Raw genomic sequence first — 18,684 nt, forward strand, 5'->3', positions numbered from 1 at the left:
TATCAGCTTGTCAATCAGCTTAATGTGAAGCATTTTAAACTACGCTAGTCTGTATGAAAGGTGCTATATAAATAAAGATCAATTGATGTTTTAAACTATTTAAATCTTTTAAAATTCAAAATAGTTTTATATCTTAATCAAGGCTCAGCTCCTTCTCATCTGGGAGCATTTTTAATTGTGCGTCCTACTTTTTATATGTGTCATGTTTCCTGTTGACCTTCACCATGATAATCCTTTGCTGTGCCTCTTCATCATCATCATCATCATCATCATCATCATCATCATCACTTTACCCTCGTTCTTCTTCTCTGTTCCTCGTCCTAGTAGTCAGCCTCCAGCGGTTCCGGTTGACTGGGCTGTTCCTCAGTCCTCCAGGCTGAAGTACCGGCAGCTTTTTAACTCCCACGACAAGATGATGAGTGGACACCTCACTGGTACACACCCGCACACACACACTCACATGTCATTATTATATTATGTCTTTTAATGTTTGCCTCAGTATTTAAATGTGTTTCTGTGTGTGTGCATGTTCCAGGTCCCCAAGCTCGCACTATCCTGATGCAGTCTAGTCTTCCTCAGGGCCAGCTGGCCACGATATGGTCAGTAATTCGAAACCGAACCATTTAATCTTTATCAGAATGGGTGAGCACTCTCTACAGACATAAAGCAATTATAAAATGAAAATGGTTCAATCTCTATCTTCCTCTTCTTAGGAGTTTATCAGATATCGACCAGGATGGAAAGCTAACAGCTGAGGAGTTTATCTTGGCCATGCACCTCATAGATATGGCTATGTCCGGTCTACCGCTGCCCCCTGTGTTACCCCCAGATTACCTCCCACCTACATTCAGGTAAATACTATCATAAAGTATCTCCGAGGGCTGGGCAATAAATTGATATTATATTGAAATTGTTATAATTTAGAGATATCGCCTTAGATTTTGAATATCGTGATATGGAATAAGTGTCTTTTCCTGCTTTTAAAGGCTGCATTACAGTAATAATGTAACTTTCTGAGCTTAACAGACTGTTCTATTATCTGCCTTTATCCACTTAGTGATTATATCCACATTACTGATGATTATTTATTAAAAATCTCATTGTGTGAATATTTTGTGAAAGCATTAATTGTCATCCCTACAATATCAATATCGAGGTATTTGATCAAAAATATTGTGATATTTGATTCTGCCCATATCACTGAGTCCTAGTATCTCCTTAACTGACTTGTGGACAGACAGGGTTAGGGGTTAGGGTTGACTGTATATTTGTTATGTATGAACTGTAATTAATATAGATATTTTGTCAAGGAGTTTCAGTTGAAATTAGGATTAAACCTTTTTGTGATTTGCTAAGAAAACATCCGAAACATGGTTAAAGTTTAGATTTGTGAATATAATGTTGTGTGTTAAAGGCGTGTGCGTAGTGACAGTGTTCAGTCGGACCAGAAGAGCGTCCAGGAGGAGATTGAGGAAGAGATGGAAAGCCAGGACAAGAAACTAGCAGGTGAGTGATCTGAGACATGTTACTGATCAAACTGGGAAAAACCTGCCTGTAGCAATTTAGTTCAGGTCTAGTTCGCTAGACTCTTTCCACTGGAACAGGAAAACTGAAAAATGCATTTGGAAAGCCAATAAGAAGCAGAGTGTGGGTGGGAAAAAAATAACAGTGCAGATCTGCCTGTTTCACGCTAACACAACAAAACAATGTGGCGTAACATCACAGGGGTGAAGAAATCTGCAGAGAAAACCTCCCATGAGGAGACACAGGCAAACAGGGAAAGGTCATAAAACAGTTTTTCTTTTTTAAATGAGAAGTGAAGAAATCCGACAGTGGAGCGTCCCGTGATTGGTTACTTTATGAGGAGAAAAGACAGACAATGTTATGTTTGGTATGTCATAAACAAGCTTCGGACGTCAATAAGAGAACTAATAGTTTCATTATTGGAATTAAAAAAGACCACGAATCGTCCAAATGCCACATCTATGACATTAGGAGTGACATTAAACTGGGGATGAGGATAGAGGGAGGAATGAGTTTATATATTTACCTTTACCGTAATAAAATAGCCTGTTGCTTGAATATTATAGATTTTGTTTCATTATTTTTACACCAGTTTTTGTTTTTGTGTGTGTTGGTCTGGCCTCAGTGTCGTTTGAGGATAAAAAGAGGGAGAACTTCGAGCGAGGGAACCTGGAGTTGGAGAAGAGACGTCAGGCTCTGCAGGAGCAGCAGAGGAAAGAACAGGAGAGGCTGGCTGCACTGGAGAGAGAGGAACTGGAGAGAAAGGTCTCATACATTATCCGTACTATATTAATTCCTCTTTTCCTCAATGTGTAATCTCAAAATTTGAATTAATGGCTTGTATAAAAGCTCATAAAACATTTGCATTTATGACAGCCACTGTGCTCTCCCTGTAACAGTCATCTCTCATGTCCTTAAAATGAGTGTTGGGGGGAATTAAAATGCACTGGAGTGACCCAAAGCTAAATAATAGTTGTTTCGGTTCGTTCTACGGGATGATCCTTTTTGTATTTTTGTGTTTCAGGAGCGTGAGCGAATGGAACAAGAGAGGAGGCGACAACAGGAGTTAGAAAGACAGCTGGAGAAACAGAGGGAGCTGGAGAGGCAGAGAGAAGAGGAGAGACGTAAAGAGATAGAGAGGAGAGAGGTATGAAAAGAGAGAAGAGAAGAAGAGGAGGCGGAGGAGGAGGAGGAGATAAAATGATTACCATGTGTCTGCATTTTAATTTAAGAGTTATGGTTGACTTGACGTTGAACTGCAACAGATGTGTAATTACATATGCTGCAGACAACTTAGAGACCTCTCACTTGCAACACCGCCTCCTCTTGAAATCTCAACTCTTACGTTAAAGAGTCTAATTTACACTCCCACAGCAGATGGCTCGCCGTGTATAATACACTGCATGAATATTACACCATGTGATGTAATATGTAATCTCATGTAGGCTTTTGAGCTGTAATGTTGTCTCGATTGGGAGGGGAGAAAAAACATGGTGTCTAACGTGTGTGTGCGTGTGTGTGTGTGTGTGTTTTGTCTAATTAGGCAGCAAAGCGGGAGCTGGAGCGGCAGAGGCAGTTGGAGTGGGAGCGGCAGCGTCGTCAGGAGCTTCTGACTCAAAGAAACAGAGAGCAAGAGAGTATCGTGCTGCTCAAAGCCAGGAAGAAGACCCTGGAGTTTGAACTGGAGGCTCTGGTAATCAAACATAACGTCACATAATCATACATACTTAATACACACAGTAGACTTATAGAGATTTTAGCAGCGGTCAATCAAAGAGTCTAATTTTAGACACGTTATTAAGTTCCCAGCGTACATGCAGGATGACGTGCTGTCAGAGTCTTTGCAGAGTGGTATATGCTCCTGAGATAAATGCTGAGAGAGACATATTAAAGGTGCAATAAAAAAAAAAAAAGAACAAACTGGAGATAACTTAAATGACCCGTAGTGCTGATGATTCAGTTGTTAGCTGAACCACATCGCCCTGTCGTAAAAGAGTTTAACTTCACTGTTAACAAAGGGTGTGTGTGTGTGTGTGTGTGTGTGTGTGTGTGTGTGTGTGTGTGTGTGTGTGTGTGTGTGTGTGTGTGTGTGTGTGTGTGTGTGTGTGTGTGTGTGTGAGCTTTACAGTTTATTAAATGCCAACATGAAGAGCAGAACCACTTATTGTTTATTTAAACTAATCCTAAAAAATGTAATATATTCCACATATTGATGCATAATGTCCCTTTATCTTTTATTTTTCACTTGTCTCCACAGTTTACAGTTTTCTTGTTTTTTTAACTTTATTTGCAGCTAATTTAGTTTGTTTTCTTTGCATTAATTCACTGTAGTAAACTGGTCCTATGTGTTATTATGTTTGTATGGTCGGAAAAACTTTAACTACATAAAGAAAATGTAATATATTCCCCTTTCCATCTCTCTCCATCCCTTTCTCCCGTCGTCCAGAATGACAAGAAAAGCCAGCTGGAGGGGAAACTGAAGGACGTCCGATATCGTTTGTCAGCTCAGCGGAAAGAAGTGGAGCTGACCAATCAGACCAGAGAAACACGCATTGCTGAAATCACACTTTTACAACAGCAGCTACAGGTACACAAAAACAATAAACTCTATGACATTGATCACAGAAACAATTCATGACAACAGAAACTCATTTGGAAACTGTAAAACTGTAAATTTTAAATGTAGTGAAAAAAGGAGAATCACTAAAAAGTATCTTATAATAATTTCTGATGGTGTTTTTCTTTCTTTTCTTGTAGGACTCCCAGCAGTGGTTGGGGAGGCTAATTCCTGATAAACAGATTCTCAATGATCAGCTGAAACAGGTTCAACAGAACAGCCTGCAACGTGAGTATTACACAGTTCCATATCAATAAAAAGCATAAGACATAATAGAGAAATCAACATTAAATTATAATAAAAGGACAAAACAGCACAGATATATATACAGGATCAGGGCAGTATTGGTTAAAACATATAATAATAATAAATAATAATAATGCATTATATTTAAAGGCGCCTTTCAAAGCACTCAAGGACACCTTACAAGGCACATAAAACACGACAACAGTACATCTAACAATATAAATCAGGTAACATTTAGTGCAAATATAAAGAAATAAATATGAATGTGACTATAAAGTGCATCAGTGCAATAAATAAATAAGAACGTGATGCATAGTTAGTGTGAGACAGAGTATGCAGCTCTGAATAGGTGCGTTTTCAGACGGGATTTAAAGGTGGAAACAGAGTCCGAAGTGCAAATGTCTGGTGGGAGAGAGTTCCTGAGGCGGGGGGCAGATCGGCTGAAAGCTCTTGACCCCATGATGGTAGTTAAGTTGGCAGATTGGGGCAAAGAGCTGGTTGGCAGAGGAGGATCGGAGAGTTCGGGAGGGTGTGTAGATGTGAATCAGTTCAGAGAGATATGATGGTACCAGGTTGTGAAGGATCTTGTAAGTGAGGAGTAGTACATATACAGACATGTGTTCCAGTGCTTCCAAAAACAAGAGGATTACCTTGTGTCTCTTTTACCCCTTTTCCACTGAGCTGGAGCTAGAGCTTGCTGGGAGCTAGAGCTTGACTAAGCACCTGCTCTTTGCTTTTCTACCGCCAAAGCTCCAGGCCCGAGCCTCAGAACGGGAGCCAGAGCGAGCACCAAGTCTTTGTGTAGACTCAGTTACTTCATTTTTATTAACAAACATGACTTGCATTTATCCATCTTGGAAGCTTAAGCAAGACTCTGCATGCATCATTAAATGCTGCATGAAACTTCTTCATTTTTGCTTCGCTACATACTAAACACACACACACACATCTATACATAACATATGCTTATTCTGGCATCACGTTTCAGGCTGCTTGTGCCTTCATACTGAATGTTTGACACGTTTCCACGGCAATAATTAAAAAATATAGAGTGTGATGAACTTCATACATTATTTATCTGCACTCTGATAAAAACATCCTGCTCTAATTTAGGAGGTTTTGATATTTAAAGTTCAATTAAAAGATTAGAAATGCACGGCACGTCTGTCGATGGTTTCGAAGATACAAGATTTAAACTGCCGTGTTACGTAATAATACATCCTGAAGAGGCAGGATTACACCCGCTCTGTTTACTCTCTGTGACTGTTTCATTCAATATATATCTTGACACAAGCTTATCTGTCTAATTGACCTAACCTGATCTTCGCTGTGTGTCTCTGTGTGTTTAGGTGACAGTCTGTCATCCCTGCAGAAGGCTGTGGAGCAGAAGGAGAGCAGCAGACAGCAGCTCAGAGAACAGCTGGATGCTGTGGAGAGAGAGACCCGGGCCAAACTGCTGGAGATAGACGCTTTCAACACCCAGCTGAAGGTAAACAGTTAAATGACCCCCTGCATATTAAGACAGGAGGTAAAAGTCAGGGTGATAAACTACGATGTTAACAAACTAACTTCATACTGTCATGACACAACTACAAAAACAGAATTATCCCTAAAATATCAGACATGCATATAAAACAAGGGTACGCCACTAAATTACCTTGAAAGGCGGGAAGCTATTTAGCACAAATGTCTATACTACATAGTCATATTTATATTTTATGTCATTTGTTTTCATTAGGAAGTCACATTAAAGCTGCTTTCATGATATTTCCACATTAACCTGCTACTTTTAATCTTCATAAATGAACTTGTGATATAAAATTAATTCCACTCAGGGGTTTTTTCTTCTTCCTAAAATCATCTGACTTGAATTTAAATGACCTGATATGTGATATTTGTTGTAAATTGACCTAAAGAGGCAATTTAATAACACTGATACATTTGCACTTTAACAGAATTAACCAAAAATATCAGACATGGAAGCCATTTAGCACAAATGCCTGTGCTACATAGTAATATTTATATTTTATGTTATTTATTTTCATTAGGAAATCACATCAAAGCTGCTTTCATGATATTCTCACATAAGAAACCTGCTTCTAAATCTTCATAAATGAACTCAGACTATAAAATCCATTCCACTAAGATCATCTGACATTGATTGAAATGATCTGATATGTGATATTTGTTGTAAAATTGTTTAAAAAAATATATGCAATAACTTTTATAACGCTCCTAAATGATGCAACACAGCTTGAATGTGGCTTATAGTAGAAGAAAGAAGCAGTTTTAATAACACTGATATCCTGTCTGTTTGATATGTGGCTGTAGTGTTTTATTAATTCACATAAATCTGTAATTAAACAGCTAATTTACACATTAACTAGCTTTCTAACCCAGTAATTCTTGTGCTAAATGAAACATCATCAATGTTCAAACTGCTACCATAGCTTTTAAATAATGTCCTGTCTTTCATACCTTCTTCTTCTTCTTCTTCTTCAACACCATATTTAATATTTCACTGTATATCTGTATCTGTGTTAGTGCTTCAGTCGGTGTGTTATAACTGTGTATTAACGGTCACTGCTGTTTTTATGTGGTGTGAGCCGTTCATAGGAGCACTCAGACCGCACGGCTGCTTCACACAGTGTAGCTTTCACCTACTGAGAGAGGAAGATGGAGGGATTTATTTATTTTTATTATTCTTTTATTCCTCGGGGTTGCAGTCTGTTCATGTTTCACAGACCAACTTTTGTCCCTTTCCCTTCCTCCCATTTTTTTAGGTATTTTTTCTTTTTTCTTATTTTCTTCTGAATTCCTCAGTCAGGTCAAAGCGAGGAGAAGAATTAGTCCTCCGTGTGGTGCGAGGATGACGAGAGGGAGAAAAAAAATGAGAAGGAAGAAGGGAGGGAAAAAAAAACAAGAGACAACACAGACCCCACAATAAATTCGATTTGGCTAATTTGCTAAATCTAATGAAGTTGGCTCTCAGTTGTATTCAGCGTAAGACGACATTTACACTCTTGATTTTTTTTTGGGGGGGCACAAAATGGATTCCAGTTTCTTTTTAGAGTAAAGTGCAGCCATGCATCAGTGGTGTAAGTGTTAGCTTGTTAGCTTTAGACCACTGAGATGTTAACTATGTTTGACTTTACTGCCCTCCGCCTTAATTTCCACACCACTTCTTCTCCCCCAAAAATCCTCTCTCATTACACTGCTGTGTCTCCTCTGTCCTCCTAACCTTTCTGGGACTCTTCCTTTCCAAAATACTCCTCTTTTCTGCTTCTCTACTTGCTGTCCTCTTCCTTCGTGTTTTCACCCCCCCCCTTCCCTTCCCCAATTCCCTCTCCCGCCGCCGCCGCTTCTTATTCTTCAACCTGTACTTCAACCTTCCCTGTTTTTTATATTCTTTGTTTAATACACATAATAAACCCTTCCTTTTTTTTCTATATTTTCTTTTCTACCCCCCTTTTTTTTGTTTTTATTTATATCTCTTCCACACTGGCCTTTTGTGCTCCCTTGCCAATGCCAGTCTCTGTGTGAGTTCTATGCCAACCACTGTGCCAGGATAGAGGCCCTGCGACGCCAGCTTCAGGACGAACAGAGAGGGAGACAGGTAGAGCACACTGCCACTGCTGGACTGGGGGTGGTACTGCAGCTGGGATGGAATAATAATCTCTCTCTAATATATATATATATATATAAAAAAAAGAAAACAACCCACATGTCGAAACACAGTGCTTCTAATGGCAGACTTTAGAGTATAGAGGAGTTTTTTGTTTTATTTTGGGAGTGGGGGGGGGGTTGCATTTGGATTTGCTGATTTTAGCAAGATTTATTTGGAGAAATGGAGAAACACCCTCTTGTCACACTACTACTAACCTGCAAGCTGCAAGTGTTTTGTAGTCACTTTAGTAGAACGTTTTGCTGCCTTTAACCAATAAAAAAACAAGCCAGACTTTTTTTTTTTTAAAGCCTGGTTTGGGCTGATACTTACACCTCCGAGCTACATGCTTGACTGTAATCGTCAAGCTGTGAGTGGACACTGACACACATACTCATATACTGATCCTGGTGTGTTGTGTGTTGTGTAACACCTCTGATAATAAAGCATGCAATACTCATATTACGTGGTGATAGAGAAAAGAAACCTATTTTAGATATTTATTTAGCAAATAATCTGTCTATTACTTCATCATTATGGTTCATTTTATGAAATATTCTGTTGATTCACTAATTAATTGATCGTCTGATGGTTACAGCTCTAGATACTCAACAATATAACTCAATAAATTTCCTGTTTAGATGCAGAGGTCATCAGATGAGATTATAATCTTGAAAATCCTAGAAAAATAATATGATAAGATTAATGGAATAAGTGAATGAATTATCTGTTTGTTACTTCATCATTCATTTCATGTGGTGTCTCACTAGATTCAGATGTACAGAAATGATCATTTAAGCATCTTTACACTTAAACACAGCAACACATCTCCATAAAAAAATCACAATATGGGTCTAAAATTCAGGCTGAGAAGATTAAAGCTCCAGCAACACTTGTAGTATACACACAAAACTTTATTATTAGACTAACATGTTTCGGTTTAGGACCTTCATAATGATACAACAGATAGTAATGTGTCGTATGATGAGCCTGATGAAGGCCTCAAGCCACAATGTGTTAGTTTAATCTGTATAGTACAAGTGTTGCTGGAGCTTTGACCTTTTTAGACTGTTTTCTCTTCTCCGTACACCTTTTATTGAAGTAGGTGAGGTTGTGTCTGAAACCCTTACCCCACTTCTAAAATTCAGTCCAGCTAATAAAACAACCTTTTGGCCACATTTCCGCCATCTAGTGGCCGTAGTGATGCACTGCATTACAAATCACTGTTGTGTGACACTGCGGTTAAAGTAGTGTGGTTTTGGGTTAAAGCTCAAAAACCACTTAGAGGAAACACACAATAGTGGTTTGGGTTGAAATGATCACTTGAAAAATTGGTTTATACTTCCTTAAAGTTGCACAGCTTTCGTCGTCATGGCGACAGTACACCCAACACTACACCATTATGGTTTTTAAGAGAGCGTACTGTCTTCTTTTCTTGTGAGGGAGGGCTGAAAACTTATCTGTGTGTGTACATCTGCATGATTCTTTACCAGTAAGCATTTATGTTGCTTCCAACGCAGTTTCATCACAGTCTGAAAAACAGATTTGAACATAAATCCAGTTCAGATAAACGAGGTGAAGACTGAGCTCAGGCTTACTGCACTAAATTATCTGACATCTCTGGGCTGTTGCCAACTTGAGGCTGGTTTTGTAACACTGGCTACACTCACAGTTTTAACAGCACATTACTCATCATGAGTCACAAAAGGCCTCTCCTTGCATGAGTCAAGCCAAAGCTCTTTTTTTTGTTTTTGTTTAATGTTAACTGAAATAAAAACCAGCAGACTTGAATGGATTTAAAACATTATCCAGGTACTTTAAAAAAAACTTATAAACAAGATACTGCAAGAAAACACCTGATTTATATTTTTTATGCATTTATATGTGAAATTATTTGAATTAGCACTTAGTTATAGAAAACTAACACTCAATTATTGCATTTCTTTTATATTTAAATACCCACTCTGCACGTAGAGCTCACAAATGAGCCGAAATGTTACGAACAAAAGCCTCAGATTCAATTTTTTAAGGACACTCTTGACTTATTTAAAGCTTTAACATGTCGGAAAGAGTGCTGACTAATGAGTTCTTTTGAATACATTAATGTGTAAATATGGACTGTCTATGAGTGTGTGTGTGTGTGTGTGTGTGTGTGTGTGTGTGTGTGTGTGTGTGTGTGTGTGTGTGTGTGTGTGTGTGTGTGTGTGTGTGTGTGTGTGTGTGTATTTGTGTTAATGGCGTGTGTGTGTTTCAGTGCCAGGAGCAGGGACAGCTACAGGAGTGTGTGTCAGCCGTCAGGGTGTGTCTGGCTCGGCTAGACTACGTTATACAGGTCCACACAACCACCCCAGCCTCGCCTCCCCAACCAGTCCAACCTCTCTTTCTCTCTCTCTCTCTCTATTTCTCTCTCTCTCTCTCTCTCTCTCTCTCTCTCTCTCTCTCTCTCTCTCTTTACCTTTTCACCTTCCTGTTTTTCTACGTGTGCCTATTCATCCTTTCTTTCTCAACTCACGTCTTTTGCCTCTTTTCTTCCTCTTTTTTATCTCTTTTCTCTCACTCACTCTCTCTCTGTCTTTCTCTTTCTCCGTCTCACTCTCTCTCTCTCTCTCTGTCTGTCTCTCTCTCTCTCTCTGACTTTGTCTCTCCGTCTGTCTCTCTCTCTCTCTGTCTTTGTCTCTCTCTCTCTCTCTCTCTCTCTTTTTTTACTTTGTGCATCTTCTGTTCCTGTTTTTCTACTTGTGCCTCTTCATCCTTTCTTTCTCAACTCACCTCTTTTGCCTCTTTTCTTCCTCTCTTATCTCTCTCCCTCTCCTCCCTCTTTCTTCACCTTTTCACCTTTGTGTATCTTTCATTCCTGTTTTTCTGCTTGTGACTTTTCATCTTTTCTTTCTCAAATCAAGCTTTTTATCTTGTCTCTCTCTCTCGCTCTCTCTCTGTCTTTGTCTCTATCACTCTCTCTCTCTCGCTCTCTCTCTCTCTTTCTCCACTGCTTTTTATCCTCTATGTTATGTTACCCTCTCTGTCTTCCTCTCCTCCCCTCTTTTTTCCCTCCCCATCTTTTCTCTGCCAAGCTGGTGTTAGCTCACTACTAAACTATTCTCTCCCTCGTAGTTAATGCTGCACACAGTCGTCATGCTAAGCTAGCTGTAGTGCTGGTTAGCAGGTGTACTAGATCGCTACGCTAGGCTACAACTACTGGATCACTACACTACTGTAGAGCAGGGGGGTCAAACTCTGCTCAGTCTGATCTAATGTGGGACAGAGCAGTAAAAAAGAGGGAGGGAAGAAAAGAAGGAAGGAAGGAGGGAAGGGAAGGTCAGAAGGAAGGAAAAGAAGACAGGAAGGAAAGATGGAAGGAGGGAGGGAATGAAAGTAGGAAGGAAGGACAGAAGGAAGGAAGGACAGATGGATGGAAGGAGGGAAAGAAAAGAAGACGGGTAGAAAGAAGGAGGGAAGAAAAGAGGGGAGGGAGGGAGGGAGGACAGATGGATGGAAGGACAGAAGGAAGGAAAAGAAGACAGGAAGGAAGGAAGGAAGAAAGTGTAAGGACAGAAGGAAGGAAGAGGACATGGATGGAAGGACAGAAAGAAAGAAAAGAAGACAGGTAGAAAGAAGGAGGGAAGAAAAGAGGGAAGGGAGGGAGGGAGGACAGATGGATGGAAGGAGGGAAAGAAGGAAAGAAAAGAACAGAGGAAGGAAAGTGGACCGGATTAGACCCCTCTGCGGGCCGGTTCTGGCCCCCGGGCCTCATGTTTGACTCCCCTGCCTGAATGTTTCAGCCAGACAAGAACGAGCTCGTAGGTGTTAGCGGCTAGAATACTGTTCATTGTGTGTGTGTGTGTGTGTGTGTGTGTGTGTGTGTGTGTGTGTGTGTGTGTGTGTGTGTGTGTGTGTGTGTGTGTGTGTGTGTGTGTGTGTGTGTGTGTGTGTGTGTGTGTGTGTGTGTGCGCTTGGCATGCCATGTGGTCTCTCATGTGTCCTCCACTTCATGTTTCAGGTGATTAGGAGTTCTCTGTCTCTCCAAAAGTTGTAGTTTTACTCCTCCGTCAGTTCTATCTTTATTTATTTATTTTTATTATTATTATTTGGTTTGATTGGTTTGCTTTATTCATGAAGGTTTCCTCACATTGGTTGTTTGGCTGAAACACGACAGATCCCTTGTGTTGTTATAGTAACAGAGTGTTTTCTAATGGCACAGCTGGTTGTCATGACTACACAGAACTGCCCCCCCCTACCCACCCACCCACCCACCCACCACATCCTCTCCCATTTCCTCCCCCCCCCCCCCCCTTCATCCTTGTTTTTGTTTACTTCTAACACTTCCCAAAAACATACTGTGCTTTGTGCAAGCTTCGCCCCGCCACCATGACCAGAGCCCTGAGGTTCAGGCTCCTGTAGTGAGATAAAACCCTCCTCCAGTGACGTGTCCCCTGTAAGGCTTTAAGCCATCTCTAAACCTTTTTGTTTTGTTTTTTTAAATATATGATCTCTAACAATTCCCAAACTCAAAATTAGGTTCACTCTCATTTGCTAAACATGACACGATTAACCCTAAACAGGCAACGTCCACCAGGAGACACAGTGAACCAGGCTGCATCCAAACACACCTTAGTACAATCAAAGTTTAATCCTGAGCTACTTTTATTTCGAAGATTTGTAAACCTAAAATTTGTTAGTTTTGTGTGTAGTTTTTCAGGCTCCCCTCCTACAAACGGGGCAGGATTTGCAACGACTGAATCAACTTCCTCTTTATTCTCATTTGCTGTTTTTTAAAACACTCAATGACAAGTTTGGAGGCTTTGAGGCACTTTTGGAGGCTGCTTTTTCCAACACAAAAAGCAGTGAGCTGCTCGCCAACCTTGTCAATGAAGATTTGTTATTGAAATCGTTGCTGTGGTTACCAGCAGGTGTATTCCAACAACTCAGGAACACAGTAGACGGGGGCGGAGCTTGCCTTGATCACATGACTAATACATATTGCCGCTATTGCTGCTGTCGTTGTCGTTGCTGCCGCCGCTACTGCCGTTGTTGTTGTCGTCGATGGTAACCCATAGCAACCAGCCCTCTGATCCCACTTCCTCCTCACTGCTTGTTCCTTTCCTGTATCCCACGATGCTTTGCAGGAGCTGAGGGAAATCCACAGCCGGCAGCAGAGGCAGAAACAGAAGGAGCTGGAGGGAGACACACACTCACTGACACACACACACTCTCACATACACACCCCGATCGAGAGAAAGTCTGCCGAACTTCAGGACAGCAGGTAAGAATGAAATATATGTGAGAGTTGCAAATGTCTTGAATTTTACAGTCAGCAGGTGCCATGAAAAGACATTAAAAATACAAAATATGAAAGAAAAAGAAAGTTCGATTCATCGTTTTGCTGGTTTCTCTCTCAGGTTGTCATCAGAGGAAAGTGTCGCCTGGAGGGATGAAGCAGGAGGCGCTGTCCCAACAGCTCCGAGCCCCCCGCCCCTCTCAGCGCCTCACGCCTGGCTGAACAGAGTGACTCAAGAAGAGGACGAGAGGAAGAGGAGAGCGATGGAGGATGAAGAAGAGAGCCTCAAAGAAGCAGCATCAGTAGAGGAGAAGGAGGATGAGGTGAAAGGGAAGAAGGACATGCAGGAGAAACTGACAAAGCTGTTCAGCCAGCCGAGCGACCCGTGGACTTCATCAGGTGTGTTAAGGACTCATATGTGCACTTGCACAAACATGCAAACCTCACTGTTAGAAAGATGCAGCATTGTGTTCTTTCTGGAGCTGCTTCCTAAACATCAGTGATTAAGCTGAGAAGCATCTGAGTCACATTTTGTCAGCCTTTTTTTTTTGCTGTATGAGTGATGCAGAGTGACGGCATGATAGGCTGTAAACTTATACAGAGTCTTGTTTCTAAATTACCTAAACACATAACTATAAATAAATTAAATGCATTATCATTATTATTATTATTATTATTATTATTATTATTATTATTACAACTGTGATGGAAACAGAGGGCAGCTTCATGCATAGCAGCGTCTCTGTCAGTCAGATGTCAATGTTAAATGAGAAGGGCCAAAACAGGAGGAGGTACTGTAGCAAACCATAAAATCATCAGGGGGCAGGAATGATCAAAGAGCTGCTCTCAGACGTCAGTCAATTAAAGGTGAGATCATCAGGGCCAAGAGTGACCACAGCTCTTTTCATAGACGTCACTTAATTATCACGTCTCTGCCCAAAATGTGTTTTTCCTCTTCAGCTGCAAATCAAGATTTCAGACACTAACTAGTCGTCATAATTTTGTTGCTGTAGAGTCAACTGATGGTAGTTTTCACATCTTTTCTTGTGCTATTGTGGAGTATTTGAGGGATACTTTTTTATACACTCAGCATTCGGACATTCAGTAAATGTAGTGCACTGTGTAGTGAATAGGGAGTGATTTCAGACACTACCTGACACTCTTAGCTCTGGTGTTAAATGTTAGCAAAGTCAGCTACTTTTGAACCTTGTCTACCGACCAGTGTGCTCAAACCTTTATCCTGGTGTCCACATGTCCAATTGTCCTTGAACACAACACAGAACCCCTGCATCTTGCATGGTAGCCATCGGTGTATGTATGTGTGTGTGTGTGTGTGTGTGTGTGTGTGTGTGTGTGGATGAATAAATAAATGCTATAGAGGCAATTTACCATTTACCAAAACTTCACCATCTGTGTTTTGTGTTGGAGTTTAAATAACAGCAGACTGATGATAGTGTAGTAGTTGTAGTCTGTATTATAATAACTTTCTTTTTGTTTCTCTGTTCACTGAAACAATAGAAAAGGGTCCGGTGCCCAACCTGTTTGACCAGAAGACTCCAGTCTGCAGCTTCGACCAGCAGCAGGGGTCGGTGAAGGTGGTCTACTACCGGGCTCTTTATCCGTTTGACGCTCGCAGCCATGATGAGATCACTATCACCCCCGGAGATGTAATTATGGTATGAAAGCGTGCACACCAACTGAGTATTCATACACTCGTTTTTTCCTTCAGTCAGACACAAGATTATTAAGTTGATTTTGAATTTTGTATAAAATGAAACAAATTTAGTTTTATTGCCTCTCTTGTTTAGTTTGGTGTGTGTGTGTGTGTGTGTGTGTGTGTGTGTGTGTGTGTGTGTGTGTGTGTGTGTGTGTGTGTGTGTTAAAGTCTCTTCTGTGTGAGTGTGTGTGTGTGTGTGTGTGTGTTAAAAGTCTCTTCTGTGTGTGTGTGTGTGTGTTAAAAGTCTCTTCTGTGTGTGTGTGTGTGTGTGTGTGTGTGTGTGTGTGTGTGTGTGTGTGTGTGTGTGTGTGTGTGTGTGTGTGTGTGTTAAAAGTATCTTCTGTGTGTGTGTGTGTGTGTGTGTTTTATTTATGTGTAGCTCTCCACTCTCTTCTCTGAGGTGTGTGTGTCTTTGTATAGCGTGTCTCTTCTGTGTGTGTGTAGGTGTGTGTGTGTCTGACTGTGTGTGTGTGTGTGTGTGTGTGTGTATTAACTGTCTCCTCTTCTTCTCTGCTGTGCAAACTGAAGGTGAAGGGGGAATGGGTAAGTTCTTCCCCCCCCCCTCCTCGCAGTGTTGTGCCTCCACCAATCACAAGCCGGCAGTCATGTTGAACTCCTGTTATCGGTTCATCTCACGTCATTCTCCTCGTTCATTCATGTGCCAGTGGATGAATGTCTCTCACTTTGTTTTATGCATCCTTATCAGATCTGTTGTTATGCTCGTTTTGTTATAAACGTGATTAACGGTGCAACGTTAAACTTCACAGTCCATCTTTGAATTAATTAATGTCACTTCATTCGACCCGCTGTCTGAAAAATACACAAAATGCATTTTTCATTACCAGCAGCTTGTCTAAAAATAAACTTCCACATACATAAGTAAAAAATCATAATCGGTGTTTCCCATTAATAACATAGACTGTGGCGGCTCACCATAGTCTAATTCTGCTGCCACAGCTTCATAGTGAGCCAAATATGTCTGTAAACTCTCCAAAACCTTCAGCAAAGGATCTAACCCTGCTCCGGAGCTACTCTGCCCTACTGAACTAGTTGAACTTGGATAATCACTTCTGCTCTCTTTGTTTCAGAGCTGACATTAGTCTTATTTTGATGGTTTGTTTGGAACATTTATGAAATGGTAAAAAGTCTTTCCCCATGCTTTGTGGGTGTGACACCATTCATACCCATACAACCAGTAGTTAAATTGCTAAAGCACTAAATTGTTTAGAGCACACATTTTTTATTTTTTATAGATATAACCTCTTAATTTATCTGTTACTGATAGAGGTCAGGTACTGAGGTCCGACCACCATAGTCTCTCATAATTCAGTGGGAAACACTGATAATGTTATTCATCCTACATCCCAGTCACTTCCTATTGGTAGATACCTTATTTCATTATCCTTGGATTTAAGGACAATGGACATTTTTTCCAAGTCTGTCTTCAAACAGTAGTAGGAGGCCAGTATGTAGATTGAAACAGCTTGCTGTAATCATTCCTGCTATCCATACTGGCCATTAAGATTCAAGTTTTTAAGATCACTTTATTGTCATTGTGTAACAAATACACAACGAAATTCAGTACACTCCCTAAAACAGAGCTCAAGATATATACATAAAAAGAAGTATTTTCTATTCACACACACATCGAAACATACACAGTTCACATTCACCTCCCAACATATGATTAAAAGAAAGTTAAGATTGAGATGAGGTGACCACAATAAGTATAAAATACCTACTAAGAGCCCTACTTTATCAGATTTTAGGTTTCAGCAGTTTGAGTTATACAAATTAGGTCCAAAGTTACAGTCTGCTTGGTTCAAAATTCCCTCTTTAAGTGTTAGTTTTCGTTCCATGATAGCTCAACACAGAATAATAGTGGATTATTTTACTGATTTGTCCAACTCAGACTGCTGAAGTCTCGTATTAACTTAAATTTTTACTCAGAACCAGGACTACAGATGTTTGCCCCATTAGAAAGAGATCTTTTAACAGCCAGTATGAACAGGAGGAATTATTACAACAAGCATAAATTATTCAGGTGTTCATTTGGGAACCTGACTTTAAAAATCCAACAGTAGTCCAAAACCAAAAAGTGTTTGCTAACATAAACTTAAAGAAGTTGAATTGGATTTAGTGAATGGAAAAAAATAAGGGTCATGTTCATCATTAGAGCCTTTCTGTCACGCTAAGAAACTGTGACAAGCAAAAGGAAGCAAAACACGACAAGGATTATAAGTATATATGACTCTTGTGTTACAATTATCGGACTAATTTGGTAATCGTACTTCCTGGAGCACTCGCCTGAACGGCCAGCTGCTTCTTTGGTCTCTCTCCTGTATGAATTTGTGTCTCTTTAGATGCTCACATGTGTCTTCTTTACCTTATTATCCTGCCCTGATAGGTGGATGAGTCTCAGACAGGGGAGCCTGGTTGGCTGGGAGGAGAGCTCAGGGGGCGGACCGGTTGGTTTCCGGCCAATTACGCAGAACGGATACCCGACAGCGAAGCTCCGATCACCCTGCGATCCACGGCCTCGGTGACCCCGACCTCAGCCCAGCAGCCAATGGGCACGCCTCCTCCAGCGCCCGGACACACCTCCTCCTCCGCATCCTCCGCCAACAGTAACTGGGCCGACTTCAGCACCACGTGAGTCCTGCTTCATTTGGGTTTAGTGCTTCATTTGGGGACAAAATATGATTTAAATTAATATATTACATGTTTAATACCTCCAATACTCTTTAATTCACGTGTCTTCTGTGCACTTCTGTTTCCAGTTGGCCCTCAAATACAGCCAGCCAGTCCGAGAGCGAGGGATGGGACGCCTGGCCGACCTCTTCAACCAGTCAGAATCCATCGCTCAGCGTTCCCTCGGCGCAGCTACGGCAACGCTCCGCCTTCACGCCCGCTACCATGACGACAGGCTCCTCTCCTTCTCCTGTGCTGGGACAGGTAACATGGTCATAGTCAGATCGTAGAGCACAGCGTACGACCGCCAGTCCAAAACCTAAAGTGGATAAATGTGTCAGATTCAGAAATTAAGTCAAGTATGTTTCATTCTTGGATTATTAATTACTTGCAGCTGTTTTTTTTATAGATGAACACCTGAACTAATTGTTATAACTTGCTGTTATTTTCTGACTCTTTTTTCAGGGGGAGAAGGTGGAGGGTCTTCAAGCTCAGGCTTTGTATCCATGGAGAGCCAAGAAGGACAACCATCTCAACTTTAACAAAAACGAGGTTGAGATCAACTCCGATTTGTCGTATTTTTTTTGTCTTGCTTTCTTTCAATTGTGCACATTTTATATCTAAATATAACTATATTATTGTTTCTGTTCATGTAGATAATTACAGTGTTGGAGCAGCAGGACATGTGGTGGTTAGGAGAACTGCAGACCGGACAGAGAGGCTGGTTCCCCAAAAGTTACGTTAAGCTCATCTCTGCCTCGATTGTGGCGCCACCTGGTGGAATCGCACCACGGAGCAAAAACCCAAGGTGGGTGAAAATGACACCTTAGGTCAAATTGACTATTTTAATTTTGAGTTTTTCAGAATTACGACTTTCTGAATTTCTCAAATCAGAATTAGGCTGACAGGTTATTGACTTAATTTTAAGACTTCACAGGATCATATTACGA

The 18,684-nt window shown here is 40.8% G+C and overlaps 1 protein-coding gene across 1 annotated transcript in view; it reads left to right on the top strand.

Annotated features, from left to right (window-relative positions):
* Nucleotides 1-18,684, top strand: part of itsn1 (intersectin 1 (SH3 domain protein)) — a gene marked incomplete in the record, with an annotated part of 62,086 nt that overhangs the window by 19,364 nt on the left and 24,038 nt on the right. Inside the window, 17 exon segments of the mRNA XM_062430498.1 lie at nucleotides 325-434; nucleotides 536-599; nucleotides 714-851; nucleotides 1,415-1,506; nucleotides 2,150-2,289; nucleotides 2,549-2,671; nucleotides 3,068-3,217; nucleotides 3,971-4,111; nucleotides 4,282-4,369; nucleotides 5,737-5,876; nucleotides 13,175-13,311; nucleotides 13,448-13,725; nucleotides 14,845-15,002; nucleotides 17,451-17,695; nucleotides 17,824-17,998; nucleotides 18,200-18,286; nucleotides 18,391-18,542. Of these exon segments, the coding sequence (XP_062286482.1) occupies nucleotides 325-434; nucleotides 536-599; nucleotides 714-851; nucleotides 1,415-1,506; nucleotides 2,150-2,289; nucleotides 2,549-2,671; nucleotides 3,068-3,217; nucleotides 3,971-4,111; nucleotides 4,282-4,369; nucleotides 5,737-5,876; nucleotides 13,175-13,311; nucleotides 13,448-13,725; nucleotides 14,845-15,002; nucleotides 17,451-17,695; nucleotides 17,824-17,998; nucleotides 18,200-18,286; nucleotides 18,391-18,542 (2,418 nt within the window).

The sequence above is a fragment of the Scomber scombrus genome, chromosome 12 (assembly GCF_963691925.1).
Source record: "Scomber scombrus chromosome 12, fScoSco1.1, whole genome shotgun sequence".
NCBI lineage: Eukaryota > Metazoa > Chordata > Actinopteri > Scombriformes > Scombridae > Scomber > Scomber scombrus.